The 22,207-nt window shown below is 44.0% G+C and overlaps 1 protein-coding gene across 1 annotated transcript in view; it reads left to right on the top strand.

The window, feature by feature from the left end:
* The window catches only part of ACTN2 (actinin alpha 2), a 72,465-nt gene extending 50,572 nt beyond the window's left edge, over positions 1 to 21,893 (top strand). The window contains 13 exon segments of the mRNA XM_058309494.1: positions 180 to 327; positions 1,868 to 2,018; positions 4,847 to 4,955; positions 6,999 to 7,139; positions 8,846 to 9,028; positions 12,474 to 12,539; positions 12,542 to 12,610; positions 13,424 to 13,603; positions 14,211 to 14,292; positions 14,295 to 14,371; positions 16,483 to 16,548; positions 18,197 to 18,355; positions 19,798 to 21,893. Of these exon segments, the coding sequence (XP_058165477.1) occupies positions 180 to 327; positions 1,868 to 2,018; positions 4,847 to 4,955; positions 6,999 to 7,139; positions 8,846 to 9,028; positions 12,474 to 12,539; positions 12,542 to 12,610; positions 13,424 to 13,603; positions 14,211 to 14,292; positions 14,295 to 14,371; positions 16,483 to 16,548; positions 18,197 to 18,355; positions 19,798 to 19,956 (1,590 nt within the window). The 3' untranslated portion in view covers positions 19,957 to 21,893.
* Positions 21,894 to 22,207: the final 314 nt, after the last annotated feature.

Raw genomic sequence — 22,207 nt, 5'->3', positions numbered from 1 at the left:
TTTTTAAATGTCCCAGGGATAATTAAGACATTTGGAAACCCAAGTGGTTTAGTGGTTGTTTTTTTTTTTGGGGGGGGGGGGAGGCAAAAAGGGAAACACTGTGAAACACATAGCTTGGGACATTTATAAAATGAAGCCCAAGAAGCCAGAGTGTAAAGGAATGTCCTTTCCTCTCCCAGGATATTGCGGGTGCTTGGCAGAGGCTGGAGCAGGCAGAGAAGGGTTATGAGGAGTGGTTGCTCAACGAGATCCGGAGACTGGAGCGCCTGGAACACCTGGCTGAGAAATTCAGGCAGAAGGCTTCGACGCATGAAACTTGGGCTTATGGTCAGTAGACTACACTCCGATTTGGTTTTGAAACATTAGAGTCAAGTTGTGAACAGAAGCCATATAAGTAATTACTAGCCCTATCCCTAACATCTTTGACCCTGTGAGCAGGTGTCCTCAGATTTTTCTGCTTTGTTCCCTTAGTACTAAATTTCTTCAAGAAGTGAAGACATGAACATTTATTTTCTAGTTGAGGAGATGATATATTTTTTCCCAAAATGGTACCCAAAGAGTGTTCTTCCCACTCTTACTATGTGAGGCCTGCCCTCCTTCCTTCTTTCTTCCCTTTCTTCTATTTGATTCACCAAGTGTCTTTTTATTTCCAAAGTGTAGATCTGGCCCTGCCCCAGATACAAGCTTCTGATGATTGAATGGTTATTAAATTCCACAAAGCTATGTAATTTCCCACTTAGAAAATCTAGTTGGAAGGGAAGGCTGGAAGGCATCTTTTTTTATACTCTAACTTCCTTATTTCCCTTAGATGCCTCTATTTCGTTCAGGCCTTGCAAACATACCTGTTTTCCATAGCCACGATAACATGCTCGTAATGTGTTCAGGTTGTCTGCTGGACTGAAGAGTTATGTCCTTCCTGCTGAAGTAGAACAAATTCTCCCCCATCACAAGTAATCTATTTTGAGGAAACGGGAGGGAGCTTTCCCCTCCTTTTTTGGTTCATTTTTGCCTTGTTATTGCTCGGTTGTTTATTTTACATAGAAAGGTAGTTAAGGTGATGGGCCCTGGAGCCAGGTAGGGGTTTGGCAGCTCTGATACCTAAGAGCTGTGCACCTTGGACAGGTTCTTATCTTTCTGTGCCTGGTGTCCTTTTCAAAATGCGGAAATCGGTAATACCAGCCTCACTGGGTTTTTATGAAGATTTAATGAGTTCCTATTTACAAAGCATTTAAATCAGTATCTGGCTCATAGTAAGTGCTGTTTTGAGCCTTAAATCAATGAACATTTACTTTCCAGTTCTAGCTTTAGAGAATTAAATTATTAAAGACCATCAGCCAGGGATTAAATTTGGGTCCAGTTAGGACCAAAGCAGTGGATTTATTTAATAAATATTTGGGGGGACATAGGTGAAAGTGTAGAAAGGAAGAAAGCCCTAATTTTAAAAAGTGCAGTATGCATGTAATCATGGAAAATACAGAACGTGAAACAAAAAGAGTTGGGGTAGGGCTGGAACCAGTGAGGAGGCAAATCATCCCAGGGAGCTTTTGTGAGCTAATGATTACTGAGCATCCCACTGGAGAATCAATTACCTGCTACTCAGTCAGGAGTAACACAGCTTTGGTTTTTACCTGTCCTCAGCACGCTGCCCCTGCCTTTCTGTAGACAGGGGCTTTCGGGCCCTCGGGAGGGGTACCCGCCTGAATTCCGGGGGGAACTCCTGCCTGCCTCCTCTGTACTGTCGTTGCCAGCCCCCGCCCGCCTTCTCTTGCTTCTTTGGGATTTTAATGATCCCCGAGAACTTTGCTGAGACCAAGAAGCTGCTGTGTGAAATCAGAGTTTCGCTCATCACCCACCCCCACCTCTTCAGGCAAAGAGCAGATCCTGCTGCAGAAGGATTACGAGTCGGCGTCCCTGACCGAGGTCCGGGCCCTGCTGCGGAAACACGAGGCGTTCGAGAGCGACCTGGCGGCGCACCAGGACCGGGTGGAGCAGATCGCCGCCATCGCCCAGGAGCTGAAGTGGGTGCTATTTCCAGCCGCGCAGCTGCTGACCTTTAGCCGATGCGCTCTTGCCCGTGACCCCGGTCGGGCCTAGGTACAGTGCAGGGATTCCACAGAGAGCTTCCTGGGCGCCGTATCAGGCCCTTCCTGCCCTTGACCGAGAGAGAACCAAACCGGGAGGCTCGATGCCCGCACTTGGCTTGTTGTTTTGTGTGCCTTTTTTTTTTTTTTTTAATAAATAAACGGGCTTCAGCTCTGGTTCTTTGGTTGTGATTGAATCAAAGCTGACGTTATTTTAAGGGAAGAACTAGCATGATGAGTCTTAACATTATTGAGTCCAGGGTGGCATTAAGCCCAGTGGAAGTTGTTTGAGTTCCTCTTTTTTTTAAAATTTGCTTTATTTTTAATATTTTGTTATTTTGAGTCCCTCTTGTCGAGGCAGCCCCTGGGCGTGGCCGCCCTCCCAGAGAAGAGAGGCCTTGAGGCTGCAGGCTATTTTTAAATAAAAAGTTTCATCTCCTACTCCTTCCTCCATCCCCCTGATAACCACTGGTATATCTGAAACATTTTTAGAACCTTTCACATGATGGTAACTTTCAAAAATAAATAACAAAAATTTATTTTAATAACTTTTAAAATTCCCATGTTCCTCCCTTTTAATTAGAGCAAACCCCTTAATTAACAGATATGGGCTTTTTTAAGTGCATCCAATTTTGTAGCCTAACCCAGAGACACTCTTACTTACGCGTGGGCTTCCTGTCTGATTTGTATACTGTATCCGTGGTCTATACAATGCCTTATTTCTCATGCTTCTTGAGTGTTGGCTGTTTGGTTGCTCATTAAAAGCTACTTACAAATAAGAGGGGATGAAAAGAAACTCACGCTATATATCCTGATAGATATCATTCTATAATAGCTCCCACAAGGAATTTGGAATGGTTTTAAGTGGTGCCCATAAAATTTTATAGTATTCTTATTCTTATTCCTGGTATCTCCAATTCTTGTTCTTCACAAGGTCGAGAGATGACCATGTATGAAATTTAAATCTGTGTCCCTCTTGCTGCTTACTAATTAATGGTGCTTTCCTGTTGACCTTCCCTAAAATTGTAAATGGAAGTTTTTGTGCAGTTCTCAAAGTGCATTAAAAAAACCTAGTTATGCACAGCTCAGAACGCTGACTCCTTGCAAGTGGCTGTGTGTAGCACTGTTCTGTGGGAATTGGAGAGAAGATGGGAAATGATGCCCTAAAGAGAACCATGGAGGGTCAGTACTGGCCTCTCCATTGTGAATCAGTGGAAGGATTCCTAGATTTTTGTTTCTGTTTTTGGGAGAAATCTTTCTTCTCTTTAATAGTTGCCTTTTGAAGCATTGGTTTTTTCACTTTGAATTTAGGTGTGTGCAAACTGCCGGTGTGTTTTGGTTGCTTTAGTTTTGTCTTTTGTTGTTGTAACCATAAGCACATGCATCTTAGTTGATCTGTGGCTAGTCAGTGAAGAGCATGTCCATGTGGAAAGCTGCTGTTCACTCTGGGAGCTGAACAAGCTTGATTAGATGACAGCAGGGACTTTCTTACACACTGAAAAAATATCAGATAACACCATATGCATCCCCTTTATTCAGTAACAAAAACTATAAAATTCAATGAGACCAAGCTTAATATTAATTTTTAAAAAAGGAAAAAAAAAAAAAAAACAAGCAGCGAGCTACCAGTGCCTTAAATTTAAGGTTGAAAGAAGAAATAAATGAACTTGAGCTTCAGGGAAATGGATTTGATAGGCTGGAAGGAAATTTGCTGAAAGTTGATTTATCTGGGACTTTTTGAAGTCCCCTGAAGACATCCTTAAACTTCCTTACAGATGAGAATCTACCCTGTGCATTGTTTTGCACTAGAATATTCGACACAAACTTATTGAGTTCATTTTTAAGTATAACTAAACAGGTGATTGAATTTTGTGAAAGGATTCAGACTTTATTCCTTGAGATACTTAGATTAATCTTTAATCAGGCTTTAATGTTAATTTCAAACTGTTCCACCTTACAAAGGATGGAGGATGTGTAGACACATGAGAAATCATTTTGCTTTTCTCTCTAGTGGCGTAAGGTAAATCAGCACCTCTTTGTCCATAAGGAAAAGCTTCGCTCTGTGCACATTTTCTAGCCACTCCCCTGCTAGGTAAAGTCTCAGCGCCCTCTGCAGGCCACGATGCGGCACAACCGCCGTGCCCTTTGACAGCTGCCAAGGACACATGGCAGGGAAACTGATACCTCCTTCCCCTCTTGACTCATTTTGATGTTCTAGTCCCTCTGGCTTCAGCACCGCCCAGAGGACTGCTGTCCAACTCAGATAGTTGGCTTAATTTACAGGCACATTGCCATTTGTGAATAATGCTGTCTGGGTGCTGGCTGATTAAATGAAGGGAGAATAAAGTTAGACAGGCATTAAAAAGACAGTTTCTCTCTGGTCAGAAGTCTGTTGGCTGACAAGAGTTTTACTGATAGGTCTCGTGATTATCAGAGAATGATGATAATGTTGCAGTGGCACTGATTAACAATAGCCTGTGACCATGTCATCTCACTTTCAGACCTTTAAAAACAAACAAAAATTACCTGGGGAGCTGAGGTGGCTCAAGTGATTGGGTGCCTCCCTCCCACATGGGAGGTCCCAGGTTTGGTTCCCAGTGCCTGCTGGAAAGATGATCAGACAGCAGACCAGGGGCTCAAACAATGGTGGGGGGAGGGGAGATAAATTAAGTGAATTTAAAAAAATCATACCTGTTTTTTTGAACCTGTGTCTATTTTTCCTCATAGCGTCTTGGAACGTTAATCTTTATTTTCACTCTTCGTAGTGAACTGGATTATCATGACGCTGTGAATGTCAATGATCGGTGCCAGAAGATTTGTGACCAGTGGGATAGATTGGGAACGCTTACTCAGAAGAGAAGAGAAGCCCTGGAGGTTAAGTCTTTACACACCTGTTGACATGAAAATTTTTAATAGAGGCCTTTAATTAAGTCATCATTATTAATTTTCTGGTAGTCTATGGCATTATGTATATAAAACGAAATAGATTGTCTAATGAAAGGAGTCTCTAAAGAAAATACAAAAAATGGGGGAAGGAATGGAATGGGAGGTTGGTAAACTTCCTGCTATAATGAATTCATACAGCAGTGAAGCATACTTCCAATTAAAAAAATTTCAAGGGTAATGAGATCATGTTATAAACCCATATTGTATCAAATAGTAGTTACAGTGAATTTCAGAAAGCCCTTATGTAAGAGTGAATTGAGCTGCAACTAGGTCAGGAAATCAGGAAGAACCTATCTTTAGATGTGCAAGGGGAAAATGGCAACACATGTTGAAGGGAGGAAAAATTGATGTGAAACAATCAGGTTGAATGTGGCCTTCTCCGAGTAGAAGACTTGTATCCAAATAGCAGTAAGTAGCTGGTATTTAACTGTAGCTAATTATCTTTCATCACTGAAGACTCAGAACATCCGGATAAAGAAATAAATGTTGAGAGAGATAAAGGACCTGGCATATTAACAGAGACAGCTAATGTATATCAGACCAAGAGAAAAATTGAAAGCAAGTGTGGCAGATTTATGGATTCGAATATGTTCCCTTTCTGCTCCCCAACACCTTCGCCACATGAAATAAGCACAGTATTGTTCTCTGTTGCTTGAAACTTGTGATTTCATATGCTCAGAAAGACAAGAGCAAATCTCTCTGTTAAAACCCGAATGATGGGAAGTGGATGTGGCTCAAGTGACTGAGCTCCCGCTTACCACATGGGAGGTCCCAGGTTCGGTTTCCAGTGCCTCCTGGAAAAGACAATCAAGACAGCGAGCTGGTGCAATGGGCAGGTGCAGTGAGCAGACACAACAAAGTGGCATGACAAAGGAAACACAAAGAAGAAAGACAATGAGAGACAGCAAAGCAGGGAGCTGAGGTGGCTCAAGCACTTGGGTGTCTCTCTCCCACATGAGAGGTCCCAAGTTCAGTTCCCATTGTCTCCTAAAGAGAAGAAGAACAGACACAGAGAGCACACAGCAAATGGACACAGAGAACAGGCAGCAAATGCAAATAGTGAGGGGGGGACAATAAATAAATGAAATAAGGAATCTTAAAAAAAAACAAAAACAAAACCCTGAATGATTCTTAATAATTCTTTAAGAGCATTAAACTGTAGCTGAATTTGGGAAGGGCATACTTCTCCACACACTGTTGACTGTGAAATGGGGAAGACACTTGGAATTTTCTATCTAGCATGGTTGGGAATCAGATCCTCTAATTTATAAAGTACTGCTTAATTTGAAAGCAAGTTACTATGTATACTGTGTATGGATTCTCAGTTTTCAAAACAGTAGCATATAGTAGGCTACACTTGATGTTATCAAATCCTTCTTTGATTCAGAAGACACTTAGAAGACTGCAGGGCCTCAATGTAATCATTTCAGGGAAACGAACTTTGGCCCAGTGGTTAGGGCGTCCGTCTACCATATGGGAGGTCCGCGGTTCAAACCCCGGGCCTCCTTGACCCGTGTGGAGCTGGCCATGCGCAGCGCTGATGCGCGCAAGGAGTGCCGTGCCACGCAAGGGTGTCCCCCGCGTGGGGGAGCCCCACGCGCAAGGAGTGCGCCCGTGAGGAGAGCCGTCCAGCGTGAAAAGAAAGAGCAGCCTGCCCAGGAATGGCGCCGCCCACACTTCCCGTGCCGCTGACGACAACAGAAGCGGACAAAGAAACAAGACGCAGCAAATAGACACCGAGAACAGACAACCAGGGGAGGGGGGGAAATTAAATAAATAAATAAATCTTTAAAAAAAAAAAAAAATGTAATCATTTCAGCATCTAGTAGATACACGTTCTTGATGAGAACATCGTGATGGACAAAATGTCAGATAATTTCAGATTACTGTTCTGAAGTAAATATTTACATTTTCAGATAATTTTTTAAAAACTTAGCCTGATGATAACACTTGCTTCTGTTTAATTATCAGAGGACTGAGAAGTTGCTAGAAACTATAGATCAGCTTCACCTGGAGTTTGCCAAAAGAGCTGCCCCTTTCAACAACTGGATGGAGGGCGCTATGGAGGACCTGCAGGACATGTTTATTGTCCACAGCATTGAGGAGATCCAGGTAACGGAACTCGAACTCTCTACTCTTCCTGCATTAGAAGTGAACTGCAGTTAGAACTTGGAGTTCTGTTGGTTTGCTTTTGTTTTGTTTTTTATTAAGAAAATGTGGCAAGAAAACCCAAATTATCCTTTGAATCTTAGCTTAAAAACGTGTTTTATTATTTTGTGCTGCAGCCAAAGTTGCATCAATCAAATAATAAGTACCCATCTAAAAAGGCCTGTTCTTTAACCAAAAAATGCCGAATCATGAAGCAAAATAGATTCATATATACTTATGCTCTTAATGTTATTCATGGAATGATATGAGCTTATTGACTGTTGAATTAACTACTTTTCTAAATGTGTGCATATTGCTGTTTAAGATATAAGAGTTTCTCCAGCTAACAAATCTTCACAGAGTAATACTTCTTACCTCTCACCAATGCAGAATATCCTGTTTATGATTTCTTCTGGAACTTTCAAGTTCTAAACACTCCTCTAAATGGTCATGTTAGGGAGAAGAGGGGCTGCTTTCAAATAGCCAGGGCACAGTGTATTTAGAGACCACTGTACAAGGGAACGGAGGTGGCTCAAGCGATTAGGTGCCTCCCTCCCACATCAGAGATCCTGGGTTCGGTTCCTGGTGCCTCCTCAAGAAACAAGGAAGATGAACAGACTCAGCAAGTGCAAACAACAAGGGGGTGGGGAGAACTAAATAAATAATAAAGACTAAAAAAGAAATAGAGACCATTGTACAGTGAATTAGATTTGTAATAGAATATAAAGAGAAAAAACTTCTTATCCTTTTTATCAATAAAATAGATATGTTGTCAAAAAGGCAAAAAAAGGTAAAGAAAAAAAGAGATAAAGGCTGGGGTTTGAAGCCCTGTCTAGAACATGCAATCTAGGAGGATTTGGCCTGTGTGTAAGGGGAAGGAAATTACTTCCTTGAACACTGCAATGGTTCTGCAGTCCAAAAGGGGTTTGGGTAGTATTTCTCGCATGCACTCTTAAGAACAGGCTAACAGCTAAAACTCTTCTGTTTTGGAATAAGTGGGACTTCTAAGTGTGCCTTGAAAGCCACACTTGACGCACAATGATTTTCCTTTGTTTAGTAAAAGGTCTGTCGGCAGCTGGCCGGCTGCAGCCTTGCTTTTCCCTTGAAGGGGTCTGCGCAGCAGTGAGGTCTCCCTACAGCTGAACTGAAAGGGCTCCTCTCTTACGCACTCAGCCTAAAGTGTAGGTTTGATCTAGAGCCTTCTGGGAAAGAGTTGGTTTCCGTGGCATTTTCTTTTCGAGGAGTAGGGATGTGCTTCCTGATTGCCTTTAGGTATAAAGACAGCAAATGTTATGTATGTTCTTTTGTAGCACTACAAATATAAAACTGGCAGTTAGAAAGAGCAACTAAATTAAGTTCTGCTTGTCAGTGGTGCAAAGATCTGAACAGTAGCTGAGGATCAAAAATAATAAAAGCCAATGTGATTTAAACAAAAAAAATGGAAGACTCTGGGTCAATTAAGTAGACATTAGGCCGTTGCGTAGTCGTCGTCGTATCGTTTTTTCCCCCCATTTTTAAGGAACTTGACTTCTGTGCACCACACAGCTTTTTTAAAACATCCAGTATTTGTTTTCCTCCAAAGCTTTTGGAAATTACAAAGAAAGGATTGCTGCAACCCGTAAGATTAACACTAAAGTAAGCCCGGGTTTCCTCCCCTGTGTCTGGCTTAGAGTCTGATCACGGCCCACGAGCAGTTCAAGGCCACGCTGCCCGAGGCGGATGGCGAGCGGCAGTCCATCATGGCCATCCAGAACGAGGTGGAGAAGGTGATCCAGAGCTACAGCATCCGCATCAGCTCCAGCAACCCCTACAGCACCGTCACCATGGACGAGCTCCGCGCCAAGTGGGACAAGGTGGGCGGCGGAGGGCCGGGCCGAGGCTCTGGGGCAGTTCTGGAAGCCGGGGTGGAGGGAGGAGGTTAAAACCCTGGGGGATGAGAGTGACTCTCTGGTTTTGCATCACGATCAGGATTTTCATTTATCTAAACGTATTTCGCATTTCACAGACAAAATGTGTTAAACTCTGAAATGCCATTCGGCAGCTTCTGCAGCTTGGGGAGAAAGCAGGAAGAGATAGCTTTTCTTAAGAAAAACCTTAGAAATGTTTGCAAAAGAGGAACAGGTTATGTTCATGATACTATGAAGGAAACTGTTTTTAAGCCCCAACTGAAAAAGTTGGTGGAATCAGTACTTTGTGAAAGAATGTTTAGACTATGGGATGGACAATGTCCCAAATGTGCATGAATTTTAAATGCAGAAAACTATAGCCTCTCTGGAGAACCAAACTTTTCCTACTAATTTGCTGCCTTGAAAATTTTGGGAGGTATCCATACATTTCATTATAGTCAAAATGGGATAATTGGAGCCTTTTTACCTCATTCTGAAGATTAATTTATTTTCATGGGTGTGTTCGTCAGCCAAAGGGGTGCTGATGCAAAATACCAGAATTTGGTTGGTTTTTATGAAGGGTGTTTATTTGGGGTAGGAGCTTACAGGTACCAGCCATAAAGCATAAATTACTTCCCTCACCAAAGTCTATTTGGAGCAAGATGGCTGCCGACCTCTGTGAGGGTTCAGGCTTCCTGGGTTCCTCTGGGCTCAGCTGCTCTGTTTTCTCCACAAGGTCAGCTGTAGACTGTCAGGCAAACGGCTCTGTCTCTTTCGCCGGGCCTCCAGCTTAAGACTTCAGCATCAAACTTCAACATCTAAACTTCAACATAAAAAGCCCCCAACTCTGTCCTTCGCCATGCCTTTTATCTGTGAGTCCCCACCCACCAACAGGCGGGTACTCAGTGCCCTACTGACACAAGTAATCCTCTGAATCCAATATAATCTCATATGCCCAGAGGAAAAGGACCAGTTTACAAACATAATCCAGTATTTCTTTTTGGAATTCATCAATATCAAACTGCTACCGTGGGTTTAAAGTTTAGCACAGTCATCTCAGTAGGCTACTACATAGTTTTTGAGGAATAAGTCTACCATTTGAATTTGAGGTGGCTTTCTATGAAAACACACATGTAGCAAGTTAATTTTAAAGGGTGAAGAAGAAATTTTTAAAAATGCATGTGTAGGAAGAAAGGTAGCATTTTTCTAAGAGACAATAGTTAATTACTGCATTTGAGCTTTAAATTTAGCTCTGGTCTTCCTGGCAGCCAAAGTGAAAAGGAAAACAAGTTGAGCTAAGTAGTTTCATTGAAAAGAGGAAAACATACCAGTTCTTAAAGGGAGACAAACTTTTCTGCCAAGTTAATGGTCATGTACTGTTGTAAAAGGGGCACTGAATTATAATGTCTTTATTTATTTATTTATTTTTAAAGATTTATTTTTATTTATTTAATTCCCCTCCCCTCCCCCGGTTGTCTGTTTTCTGTGTCTTTTTGCTGTGTCTTGTTTCTTTGTCCGCTTCTGTTGTCGTCAGCGGCACGGGAAGTGTGGGCGGCACCATTCCTCGGCAGGCTGCTCCCTCCTTCGCGCTGGGCAGCTCTCCTTATGGGTGCACTCCTTGCACGAGGGGCTCCCCTACGCGGGGGACACCCCTGCGTGGCACGGCACTCCTTGTGCGCATCAGCACTGCGCATGGGCCAGCTCCACACAGGTCAAGGAGGCCCGGGGCTTGAATCGCGTGCCTCCCATGTGGTAGACGGACGCCCTAACCACTGGGCCAAAGTCCGTTTTCCCTATAATGTCTTCAGCAGCAGTTTTGCAGAAGACACAAAAAAGATTTCTGAAGAGGCTCTTTCACTTTTTGAGTCAAAGAGAAATGAGGCATATAGTTAAAATGCAGTTCACAGGGCACATTTCTAAATTAAGTGGAAAACATGTAGGCCAGGTACAATCCTTTCCAGTGGTCCAATTTAACATAGAAAACATAGCAGAGGTTCCTAACTTTTTTACGTCATAGATCACTTCAGATAACAATGTTTGAAAATGCATAAAATAGGGAAGCGGACTTGGCCCAGTGGTTAGGGCATCCGTCTACCACATGGTTGGTCCACGGTTTCAAACCCCGGGCCTCCTTGACCCGTGTGGAGCTGGCCCACGTGCAGTGCTGATGAGCGCAAGGAGTGCCGTGCCACGCAGGGGTGCCCCCGTGTAGGGGAGCCCTACGCGCAAGGAGTGCACCCCGTAAGGAGAGCCGCCCAGCGCCAAAGAAAGTGCAGCCTACCCAGGAATGGCGCCGCACACATGGAGAGCTGACACACAAGGTGACGCAACAAAAAGAAACACAGATTCCTGTGCCGCTGACAACAACAGAAGCGGACAAAGAAGAAGACACAGCAAATAGACACAGAGACCAGACAACTGGGGTGGGGGTGGGGTGGAAGGGGAGAGAAATAAATAAATCTTTAAGAAAAAGAAAATGCATAAAATATCTTAAGATTATGAAGTAGACACATTATATTGAAATGGGGTGTACTAAAATATTTAAAAACCAAGCTGGAGTATAATCATTTATATGCCTCTTTATTAGCATATTTGAAAAGAAGATCTAACAGCAGTTCTCATGCCATCATGATTTTGAGGTGGTGATGAGTGTACAAGATACTTGGAGATGCAGGCAGTGAGAGTAATGCCATCGGAGAAAGCGGTAAAAGTTACCGCACTGCTGTGGATTTGCTTCTCACGCTCACAAGTGAAGGAAATGTTAAATTTCACTAAGAGATGAAGAAAGTAAAGGCGTCGTTTGCCCTCATCCACGTGAACGGGCCCTCTGGACTGGGCCCCGCCCCCGGGGGCTTCCCTGCTGGCTGAGACCCGGCTGGAGGGAGGAGCCCCGTCCGGATGTGGGCTTTTCCCTGTCCTTGTCTGACGCGGTCTCTCAGGAGGCAGCAACGCTAGACCCAGCTCTCCCTCTAGTCTTTAGAAACAAGGTCCATCTGCTTTAGATGCCGGACTCTCAGGCAGCAAGTGGACGTTCTAGAATGAGCAACAGGGAACACAGTGCACGGGGCGCCTGTGCAGAGGGCCGGCGTGGTCGGGAAGATGTGGTCGGGAAGACGTAGATAACGTGGGAAGTGCGCGGCCTGCAGCGCAGGCTCGCAGTCAACACGGGGCCCCTCCTCCGCCCTTCTCCTCTTCCCACTTGTCCTCCGTTTCCGTCCCTTCCTTCTTTTCCCCTGTATTCTCCTCTGGCCTTCGCCATCTCTCTCTTCCTCTCTCCTTTACCCCCTCTTTCCCTCTCCCACCCCACCCCTCCTCCTCCCTCTCAGTAGCCTTGGACAGTTACTCATCTACAGGTCATTCCTCTTGGACGCAAAGCTGGTGTCTCACCCCCCTTGCTCTTGGGCCCTGACAGGTGAAGCAGCTTGTGCCAGTCCGGGATCAGTCCCTGCAGGAGGAGCTGGCTCGCCAGCACGCTAACGCGAGCGCCTGCGGCGCCAGTTTGCCGCCCAGGCCAACGCCATCGGGCCCTGGATCCAGAACAAGATGGAGGTAGGTCCAGCCCTCCTGGGGGCTTTCCTCGAAGACTTGACGTTGGCATTAGCTGACGCGCCCGTCGCAGAAACAGCGCCCCCCCGAGCTGTAGTTTCTGGTAGCCCCGCTTCGCACCAGATGAGCCCCTTTCCATTGCCACTTGGTTCTGCCTCTCCGAGCCCTGGGCTTCTGTGGACTGCATGCGTGGAATGGGCATCGGTACTGCAGCGCGGAGGGAGGGGTCACTGAAGGAGGAGGAGGATGTTCTTGCTGCCATCTGTTTATTTTGCAATCTTGATTTTTCAGCCTGTGCAAGACTTAGATTTTGAAATGACTCCATCACTAGGGGACATACTTTGCCTTTTGAGAACATTTAAGGAAAAGTGGTCTTGGAATGACGCGGATTTCTGGGTCCATCCTATCACCAAGAACAGCTGAGAAATGGCCTACCTATTTCTTTTAGTGACAGAAGCTTTACTTTTTTCTTAAAGGGGAGAATATCTAAACATATAAGGAAGTCTTCTGATATGGTCATAAATTTCTCTGGCAGCTCTCCTCCTGCAGCACGTCCCCCCTGTCCCTGCCACAGGAGGGCATGCCCACCTGAAGGGGAGTGTAATCGTCACTTGCATGACTCATTTCTTAGCCTGACTGCAACTAGAGTTCATTTCATTTTGTGACACCACCTCAGTTTCCACTTCATCCAAGAAAATCCCGTGGCTTCGGCTGCTGTCTTGGGCTCACTTAGTATCTGAAGCCACGTGAGGAACGAAGACTCCCACAGAGGTGTCTCAGAGGTCGGGCTAACCCTTGCCTCCTTCCACCTGCCAGGAGATTGCCCGGAGCTCCATCCAGATCACAGGGGCCCTGGAGGACCAGATGAATCAGCTGAAGCAGTACGAGCACAACATCATCAACTACAAGAACAACGTGGACAAGCTGGAGGGCGACCACCAGCTCATCCAGGAGGCCCTGGTCTTCGACAACAAGCACACCAACTACACCATGGAGGTGCGGCCGCCACCGGCTCTTACTTCCGTTGTACCCAGTGGTGGCCAGTTCACCTTTCAGGGTCTCTTTTCACACCTTGCCTCTATTTTTCCCCTACGTGCTACACGTGTAAGTCGGGGATCTTTCAGCCGTTCCTCTCAGGGTGGGCGTGAAACCTTCGTGGACCGGTGCCCGCTCTACATAAATGTCACCAGCAGCAGCATTGTCACCACGGGGGCACCAGTCGCACTCCACTGCGAGCGCCACAGCCTGCACTGCTTCCTTTCCTCAGCTTTGTCCCATTTGATCTCCCAAGAGTCAGTGGATAGAATCCAAGGCCCCTTCTGCTACTCGGAAATTGGGAAGACATTTTTAGTGACAATAGAATATGCTTTTACATTTGTACGTGTCATTCTAGTGCCACGTGGCCCCGTTAGGACCCTGGTCTCACTGCACAGTACTTCCTATTACATAATCTTACAAAAAAGTAGGAAAGTAGAATAAAAACCTGTAGAGGAGTCCACCGCAAGCGCCTCTCTTTGGATTGACCGTCTTGTTATGAAGACGAAGAGGCGAGATTGCGGTGCTGGAGAAATCTGGAGTGATGGTTTCCTTTTCTTCCTTGTAGCACATTCGTGTTGGGTGGGAGCTGCTGTTGACAACCATCGCCAGGACCATCAACGAGGTTGAGACGCAGATCCTCACGAGAGACGCAAGGGCATCACCCAGGAACAAATGAACGAGTTCCGAGCGTCCTTCAACCACTTCGACAGGTACGGCCATTTCCTAGTAGTTTCAAAGGCAGTAGTACTGGGCACATTTTTAAAAACGTATGAAATAAAATTCATGCTTCATTTTTTAAAAGTCTTAATGCCTTAAAAAGTTCACAAGGTGTCAGGGTAACCGATCCACTTCACGTCATCTTCCCACAAGGGGCACAGGGGATGTGAAGGCAGGGACCTTTCCGCAGGCTTCAGAGAGTTACTGAAGGTTCTAGAACATGGTGAGACATGGTCAGAGCTTGCTTCAGAGATGCCTGGCAGCGGGGGTGTAAGGATTGGCGCAAAGGTGGAGGAGGAGGGGGAACTGAGCAGGGGGGTCAGACAGGAGGTGCTCGTATAAGTTAAGGAAGAGGATCAGAACTTCTGGGATGAGATACGAGGGCAAAGGGAAAGAAAAAGAGGACAGACCCCTGATTAACGGTCATAGAAATCCGACAGAATATAACAACAGAATTTGGAGGCTGAGAGGGAAAAAGGAAATCTGATACGGGCATCGCAAGCCGGGAGGACACAGGAGAAGGGCTGGTAAATTGGGGTGCTCATGAGCCACTGTAGCAGGAAGACCCCCGGGTAGTTGGAGCTGCAGTGCTAGAGCGCGGGGCATAGCCTGTGGGAGTCGCCACCGCAGCGATGACATCAAGAGAGAAGGGTGACCCAGATCCTAGGGAGTGGCTGCGTTTAAAGGTGGCCTCAGAGCCAGAGAAGGAGCGCCCAGGGAGGTCAGCAGGGAAAAGAGTGTCAGCAAGGGGGGAAGCACCCCTTTACTGAACACTGCTAAGAGGGCACGGGATAGTGACTAAGGACTGAGGACGGGTGTGACAAGAGACACACCAAGTTTATGTTCGTAATCAAGAGACCTTCTGGAGTTAGCTTTGGGCTAGTTGTTTCACAGGCAAAGGAAAAGACCAGAAAATACCTTCGGTTTAGTAAGTGCCTTGACCAACAAAAGTGTTTTCTTATCTTCAAGTTTCTATCAGTGCCTGAACCTTCACTATCCCTTCAGAACCCTGGAGAAGAGCCTCGACACAACTAGGGGTACCCTTCCCACCATACCAGGCTGTGTTGCCTCCGTTTCACTGGAGTTGGGGTTGCCCTGTGTGCTGACCGGGCCTCGCAGCTCTTGAAAGCTGGTGCCACTTGGGCCTTCTTACACACTGCTTTGTGGAGACCCTCGTTTGATTTTCGGACGAGACTGAGTTTGCCACACTGAGGGGCCCCAACCTCCTGGTCCAAGGGCCTGAGAGTATTTGAGGAATGGCCTTCCGGTTGTTTGAGTGTTCTAGGAAAGTTGTCACCTTTGGGGGAATTTGAGAGATGATGACAATCCAGGATCAGGGAGAGCCTTATAATGTCTCAGAACGTTTATGACCCCTTCTGTCATCAACACTGTACGTGGCAGTAGTTAGCTTCTGCTTGGTTCATTTTCAATGGCACCAGGTAGTTCCTTTTTTCTTTTTCTTTTTTTTTTTATTTTTTTATTTATTTAGTTCCCCTCCCCTCCCCCGGTTGTCTGTTTTCTGTGTCTTTTTGCTGCGTCTTGTTTCTTTGTCTGCTTCTGTTGTTGTCAGCGGCACGGGAAGTGTGGGCGGCACCATTCCTCGGCAGGCTGCTCCCTCCTTCGCGCTGGGTGGCTCTCCTTATGGGTGCACTCCTTGCACGTGGGGCTCCCCTACGCGGGGGACACCCCTGCGTGGCAGGGCACTCCTTGCGCACATCAGCACTGCGCATGGGCCAGCTCCACACGGGTCAAGGAAGCCCGGGGCTTGAACCGTGGACCTCCCATGTGGTAGACGGACGCCCTAACCACTGGGCCAAAGTCCGTTTCCCTGCTTTTTCTTGAATGTGTGATCTCCTTTCATTTTTGTCTGGTCTTTACCTCCCCCTGCCTGCCCCCACCGCTCATTTTTTTCTCTTTAAGAAGTTATTTTGTAACAGCCCTGTGTTGGCTCCATCCCTCCTGTGAGTGAGTCAGTGGTGACCTTCAGGATGCCCTTGGCAGAGCTGTAAGATAGCCTCCTCTGCCTGGATTGTGCTCCTAGTGCTGAGCTCACTTCACAGCAGTGCTGTCTTCTCACCTCCCGTTTTCACACCTTCTCCACTCTTTGTATTTGTCCACAGAGGAAGAATGGCCTGATGGACCATGAAGACTTCAGAGCTTGCCTAATTTCCATGGGATATGATCTGGTATGTGAGAAATGGAGATTTTACTAAGATTTGATATTTTATTGAGATTGGGTTTATATTTTAAGAGATGAATAGGTTAAAGATCCCAAATATAGGACATTTGGGATTAATTAATTTTCATTGTGAGGGAAAAAAAAATATTTAAAGATCTGCTAGTATATAAAAATAACTTCACAGAGTCAAAACTTGTGTTTTTATTCAGTAATTGGTCAGATTTTTTTCCAGTGAAGAAAAAGAGCATAAGGTTTTCTTGACCATTTCTTTTTTTAATAGCTTTATTGAGATCTAATTCACACACCATAAAATCCACCCATTTAAAGTGTACAATTCAGTGGATTTGACTGTCCTGATGATTTTTTTTTAAAACTTTTTAATCTGAAGTAATTTCACACTAACAGGACAGTAGCAAAAATAATACAAAACCCATACAGAGAATTCCAGCATGTGCCCCCCACCTAGTCAGCCAGATCTACCAACTTCTAACATTTCACCACATTTGCTGTCTCGCTCTCTGTATCTATCCATCTGTCCCACTCTCAGCTAGCCAGCTATGTTCTAAACTTTTGAGAGGAGGTTGTGTAATCATTCTCCTTGAACACGTAATATTTCCACGTACATTTCTCAGAACAGAGATATTCACTTATGTGACCACTCGTGGTTTTTAAAGTGCTTTTTCCCCTCTATATTGTAGAAGGTAAGAACTTTTTAGTAATGAGTCAGCTAGGGAAAGCTTACATTTCCCCATGGGCTGAGATGGTCTTGGTGTACCCACACTGCTCCACTACCCACCGATGCGTGTTTGGAACATGAGTGGCTTAGCGCCCTTTCAGCCCCGTACACTGTAGTCTTTAGAGGTATCTTCTGAACTGCCTTCTACTTAGCAACATCATTCCTGACATCTCAGCCTATGCTACGGCAACTTTTTAACTGGTCTGATGGCACCAAACCTGTATGAGTCAGCCAAAGGGGTACTGATACAAAATACCAGGAATTGGTTGGTTTTTATAAAGGGTATTTATTTGGGGTAGGAGCTTACAGATACCAGGCCATAAAGCATAAGTAACTTCCCTCACATGTTGGAGCAAGATTGCTGCCGACGTTTGCAAGGATTCAGGCTTCCTGGGTTCCTCTTTTCCAGGGTCTTGCTTCTCTCTGGGTTCAGGGTTCCTCTCCTCCTGGGGCTTGCTTCTCTTTCCTCTGAGCTTACTTCCTGAGGCTCCAGCTTAAGGCTTCTGCATAAGACTCCAACATCAAAAATGCTCTAACTCTGTCCTTTGCCATGTCTTTTTTCTGTGAGTCCTCACCCACCCAGCAGTGGGGACTGAACCGCCCTACTGGCATAAGAGGTTTACATAATTACTTAATTGAGTAAACCTCTGAATCCAATATAATCTAATATGCCCAGAGGAAAAGATCAGTTTACAAACATAATCCAATTTTCCTTTTGGGAATTCATCAGTAATACCAAACTGCTACAAAACCTATATCACCCAAAGGGGAATCTTTTTCAAAGAAGGTAAACAGGGAATATTTAAATTTTCAAAGAAAAGGAACTTGCATGGTCCTTGGTAGGTAAAAAGCAGCAGACCCGCACTGCCCAGAGTGGTGACTGGCTGACGTAAAGGTTTCTTTGTAACCTCCCCCTCAGGGTGAAGCCGAATTCGCCCGCATTATGACGCTGGTTGATCCCAACGGGCAGGGCACAGTCACCTTCCAGTCCTTCATTGACTTCATGACGAGGGAGACAGCCGACACCGACACGGCGGAGCAGGTCATCGCCTCCTTCCGGATCTTGGCTTCAGATAAGGTCTGCATGGACAGGTTTCACTTCTGTTTTAAAAGCACCAGTCCACTGCATCAGCCCAGCAAGAAAAAGGAACCAGCACTGCAAGAAAACCCTTTTTCAAACTAGTGCATTTTGTACAATGTCAGCACTGAATTCAGAAGGTGGCCCATAAACATAGCAACCGTGTGCCCCGAACAGAGAAAACATTCTGTTCCTGGCATTTGAGCCTACATTGGATTTTATAGAAGGAACCAATAGGATGTGTTTTGTAGGGCTTTTTTCCATTTCACTGGCTCAACCCCACTTTACATTCTGGGTCTATCAGTTTGACTCAGAGGGAAGAAACCACACAAGTCAGATGTTACAGGGCTGAGAACATTCTTGTAAGGCCCAGTGACTCTGGCATTGTGCCAGCTGCTGGAACAAAGTTAAATATAGCCATTCAATCCTTTAAGAATTTGGCAAGCTCTTCATTACACTTGGCCTAGAAATTAAGAAATTAAGTAAGAAAGTAAGTTTAAGTGCAAGTTCGGAATTTTTGAATTTCACTTCCAGAAGAGTAACAGCATCTCAATATGTATGAACTCACTTTGGGACATGCTTCTTTCACCCAGAGTTCTAGCTGAGAGGGAAAAGAACATTACCATAAAGAAGTTAGGAGACTAACATACATTAGCAGAACCAAAGTTACTACTCTAAAAAAATCAGACAATGTCCGCTATCTCAAAAATAATTAGAAGTTTGTTTTAAAATGAATTATTAATCATGTGGAAGGGAGAAAGGTCAACTGATTTAGAAGTTAATAAGCCACGGTTCATCCAACCCCTCAAAAAATCCTTACTATAAGTTATATGGTATTTGTGATTTAATTATTTTTACTCTTCTTACAAGTCAGAGTCTGTTTTACTAGAATTGGTCCTCTTTCCTATTTGACATTTAAAAAAATGCTCCCTTGTTAAATGTCAATTTTATTTTGTCTTAGAGGTTTTCTCAAGTAGCATCTTATTTCTAGTTTTTTAATACACTCAGAAAACAATCCCATTTTCTAAAAGCACATAGCATATCCATTTTAAAAAATCACTTCATCATGCAAGGTAAGTATCCCTGCGTTTTCATCCATGTCTGGGTTTGGACCCTATCCCTTCACCTTTCCAGTATGAAATTGGTTCATAGGACTTTTCACTCATATTATGGCCCAGTTTGAGAAAGACTGATGATAAAGCTACACTTGCCTTTAGGAACCATATTAATTTTCTCCTGGCAAAAAGGTGAATGTAGATATGCAACCACAAGTGCATCTCCGCTTTTTGTCTTTTCGTTGGTTGTCTGCTACTGTGCCCATTAGATTCTCTACCTTTAATCCTTTTCTGAAAATGAGACAAATGCAGGACACGCATACGTAGTAAGCCTTTCCCATTCCAGTGCGCTCTGCGATTGAATTTGCTACACTTCTTTTTTCCCAGCCCTACATCCTGGCAGAGGAGCTGCGCCGAGAGCTGCCCCCAGACCAGGCCCAGTATTGCATCAAGAGGATGCCCGCCTACTCGGGCCCGGGCAGTGTGCCCGGCGCGCTGGATTACACCGCCTTCTCGTCGGCCCTCTACGGGGAGAGTGACCTGTGATCTGGGAGTCTGAGGTTCTGAAATCCTTGAGGCCATTAGAACGCAATAAAAGCTGAAGTCACAGTTTGTTCCCTGGAAACTTGACAAGCTTTATTAAGTTGAGGGGGGAAAAAAGAGAATTTTGAAGCTCAGCACTTGCCAACAATGTAACCTGTCTGAAATGAAGTTTCTGTAGTATAAGACATAGTGTGCTTCATAAATAGATTTCTTTATTTCTTGATTGTTAGCTAAATGCAATGAAATATCAGGTTTGTTTGCTTGATTAACACAAAGTAAATTGCTTGAGTAGTACAAAATTAGGAGGATCTATGGAGAAGGAAAGTGAAAAATGTGAACATCCAAACAAAAACATCCAAGGTTCAAGACCAGAGGTGGGGGGATCACAAATTGGTAAATGTTTGATATTTTTAAAAAATATTCCTCATATCGAGTAGTACACTTATGTCCTTAACCCTAGGGGACTATATTTGGGATGTTAGTTTTATTTTCTTGCTTATCCAAAGATTAGCTATTTATAAGTATAAATGGCACTATAGTTTCTATAGCTGAATTTATTATATTGTGAGATAGAACTTCCAGGGAAGAGATACCCAAAAGAATTTTAATACTTAAATTTTTAAAAATAGAGATTAGAGTCAGCTCTTCATTATTTAGGACTATCTAGTCCAATTAGTGGAGTTTTGATGCCTTACTTATCCTTTAAGGATGCAGAAACACTGAAGTCTGTTTAACTGCCAGAGAGGAAGATGAAGTTACTCGGGTAAAATGAGGTTTTCTTTAGAACTATTTATTGACTACAGGTATTCATGCATTTTATAGAGCTTCTTAGTACAGATGACCCTGTGTAAGTGCTCTGTTTTAAATAAACAGGTTTCTATCATAATAATTTATAAAAAGAGACAAGTCAGAAACCCCCACCCTTATAGCTTTTCAAGCCGAACTTCTCCTTTATGCCTTTAGTTTTCTTACCAGTTAAGGAGAAGCCAAAGGAGAACTTTCATAAATGAGGGTTAATAGGAAAGGTCAAATTCTCAGCACCAGTAGAGGTAAGTTCTTTCATTCTAGACCCTTTATGTCTTCTGGGTGAATTCATGTTGTGTAGCAGAGACTACTGGATGTTTTTACCAGCATTCAGCTTGTGCCCACCACTGTGATTTGACAGTGCATCCTAACACATGCCGAGTCTGGTTCTGTCAGTGTCTAAAACCATACTCTGTTCTAGAGCGACTCTACAGGTATACCCAATCATTGTCTTGATTTGTTGAATGTTCATTAATTTTTCTGCTTATGCTATCGTATGCACTCACTCCCTCTGTTTTTCCATCTTGTTGACAGCTTGTAGAGAATAAAGCAGAAATTCTTTTTATATCCGAATCCTTAGTGATTAGGTTATGAATTATAAACAAACAAAAACAGTTGCAAGCAGCAAAGTGTTACTAGAAAAGCAGTAATGCGCCTATTACCTACAGTCTGTTTCCTCAAATTTTTACAGCTGGAAATGTGATATTTTCCATTCATAACTGTCTGGTGATTTAATGCTTTTACTACATTAACCCATTTAGAACCTTTGACCTTTATAAATTTCATTTAAATTGCTTCATTGTTAAGTAGTCAATGGTTGCCAAATTTCTGAAATATTTGAGTCTTTGAGTTTAATGCCAAAAACTTTTGGGATGGTGTTTAGATGAACTCTATTTTATTTCAAGCAGGTGCTATATTCCAGCCGTAAACATTAAGGAAAACTTGGAAGTTGTTCTTCCTTTAAGGATACCAGGGGGATTTATGGTATTTTTAGGATGGCTATAGGTAACTCATCCACCTAAATTTTTAATCTCTTTACAATATTCAGGCAAGAGAATTGATCAATACTATTTGCTAATAAATGAACAAAGGAAATAAACTCTTAAAAATATTTAATAAACATGTTTATACTCTCATTTTTGCAGTTATTTTTTATTTCTGAAGCTGAATTATCAATTAAACATAATTTTCAAAAGAAAAAGAATCCTTGTTTTTATTTTTTCAAAGAATAACAAGGGAATAGATGTGGCTCAAGTAGTTGAGCTCCTACCTCCACATGGGAGGTCCTGGGTTTGGTTCCTGGTGCCTCCTGAAAACAAAGAAACAAACAACAAGCAAAATAAACAACAACAACAACAAAAACAGTTCAGGGAAGCCAATGTGGTTCTGTGGTTGAGTGCTGGTTTCTCACATATGAAGTCCTGGCTTCAATAACCAGAGCCTGGTACCA

This window comes from Dasypus novemcinctus, chromosome 13 (genome assembly GCF_030445035.2).
Source record: "Dasypus novemcinctus isolate mDasNov1 chromosome 13, mDasNov1.1.hap2, whole genome shotgun sequence".
Taxonomy (NCBI): domain Eukaryota; kingdom Metazoa; phylum Chordata; class Mammalia; order Cingulata; family Dasypodidae; genus Dasypus; species Dasypus novemcinctus.
Note: the sequence above shows the minus strand (reverse complement) of the source record. Positions and strands in the feature narration are given on the sequence as shown.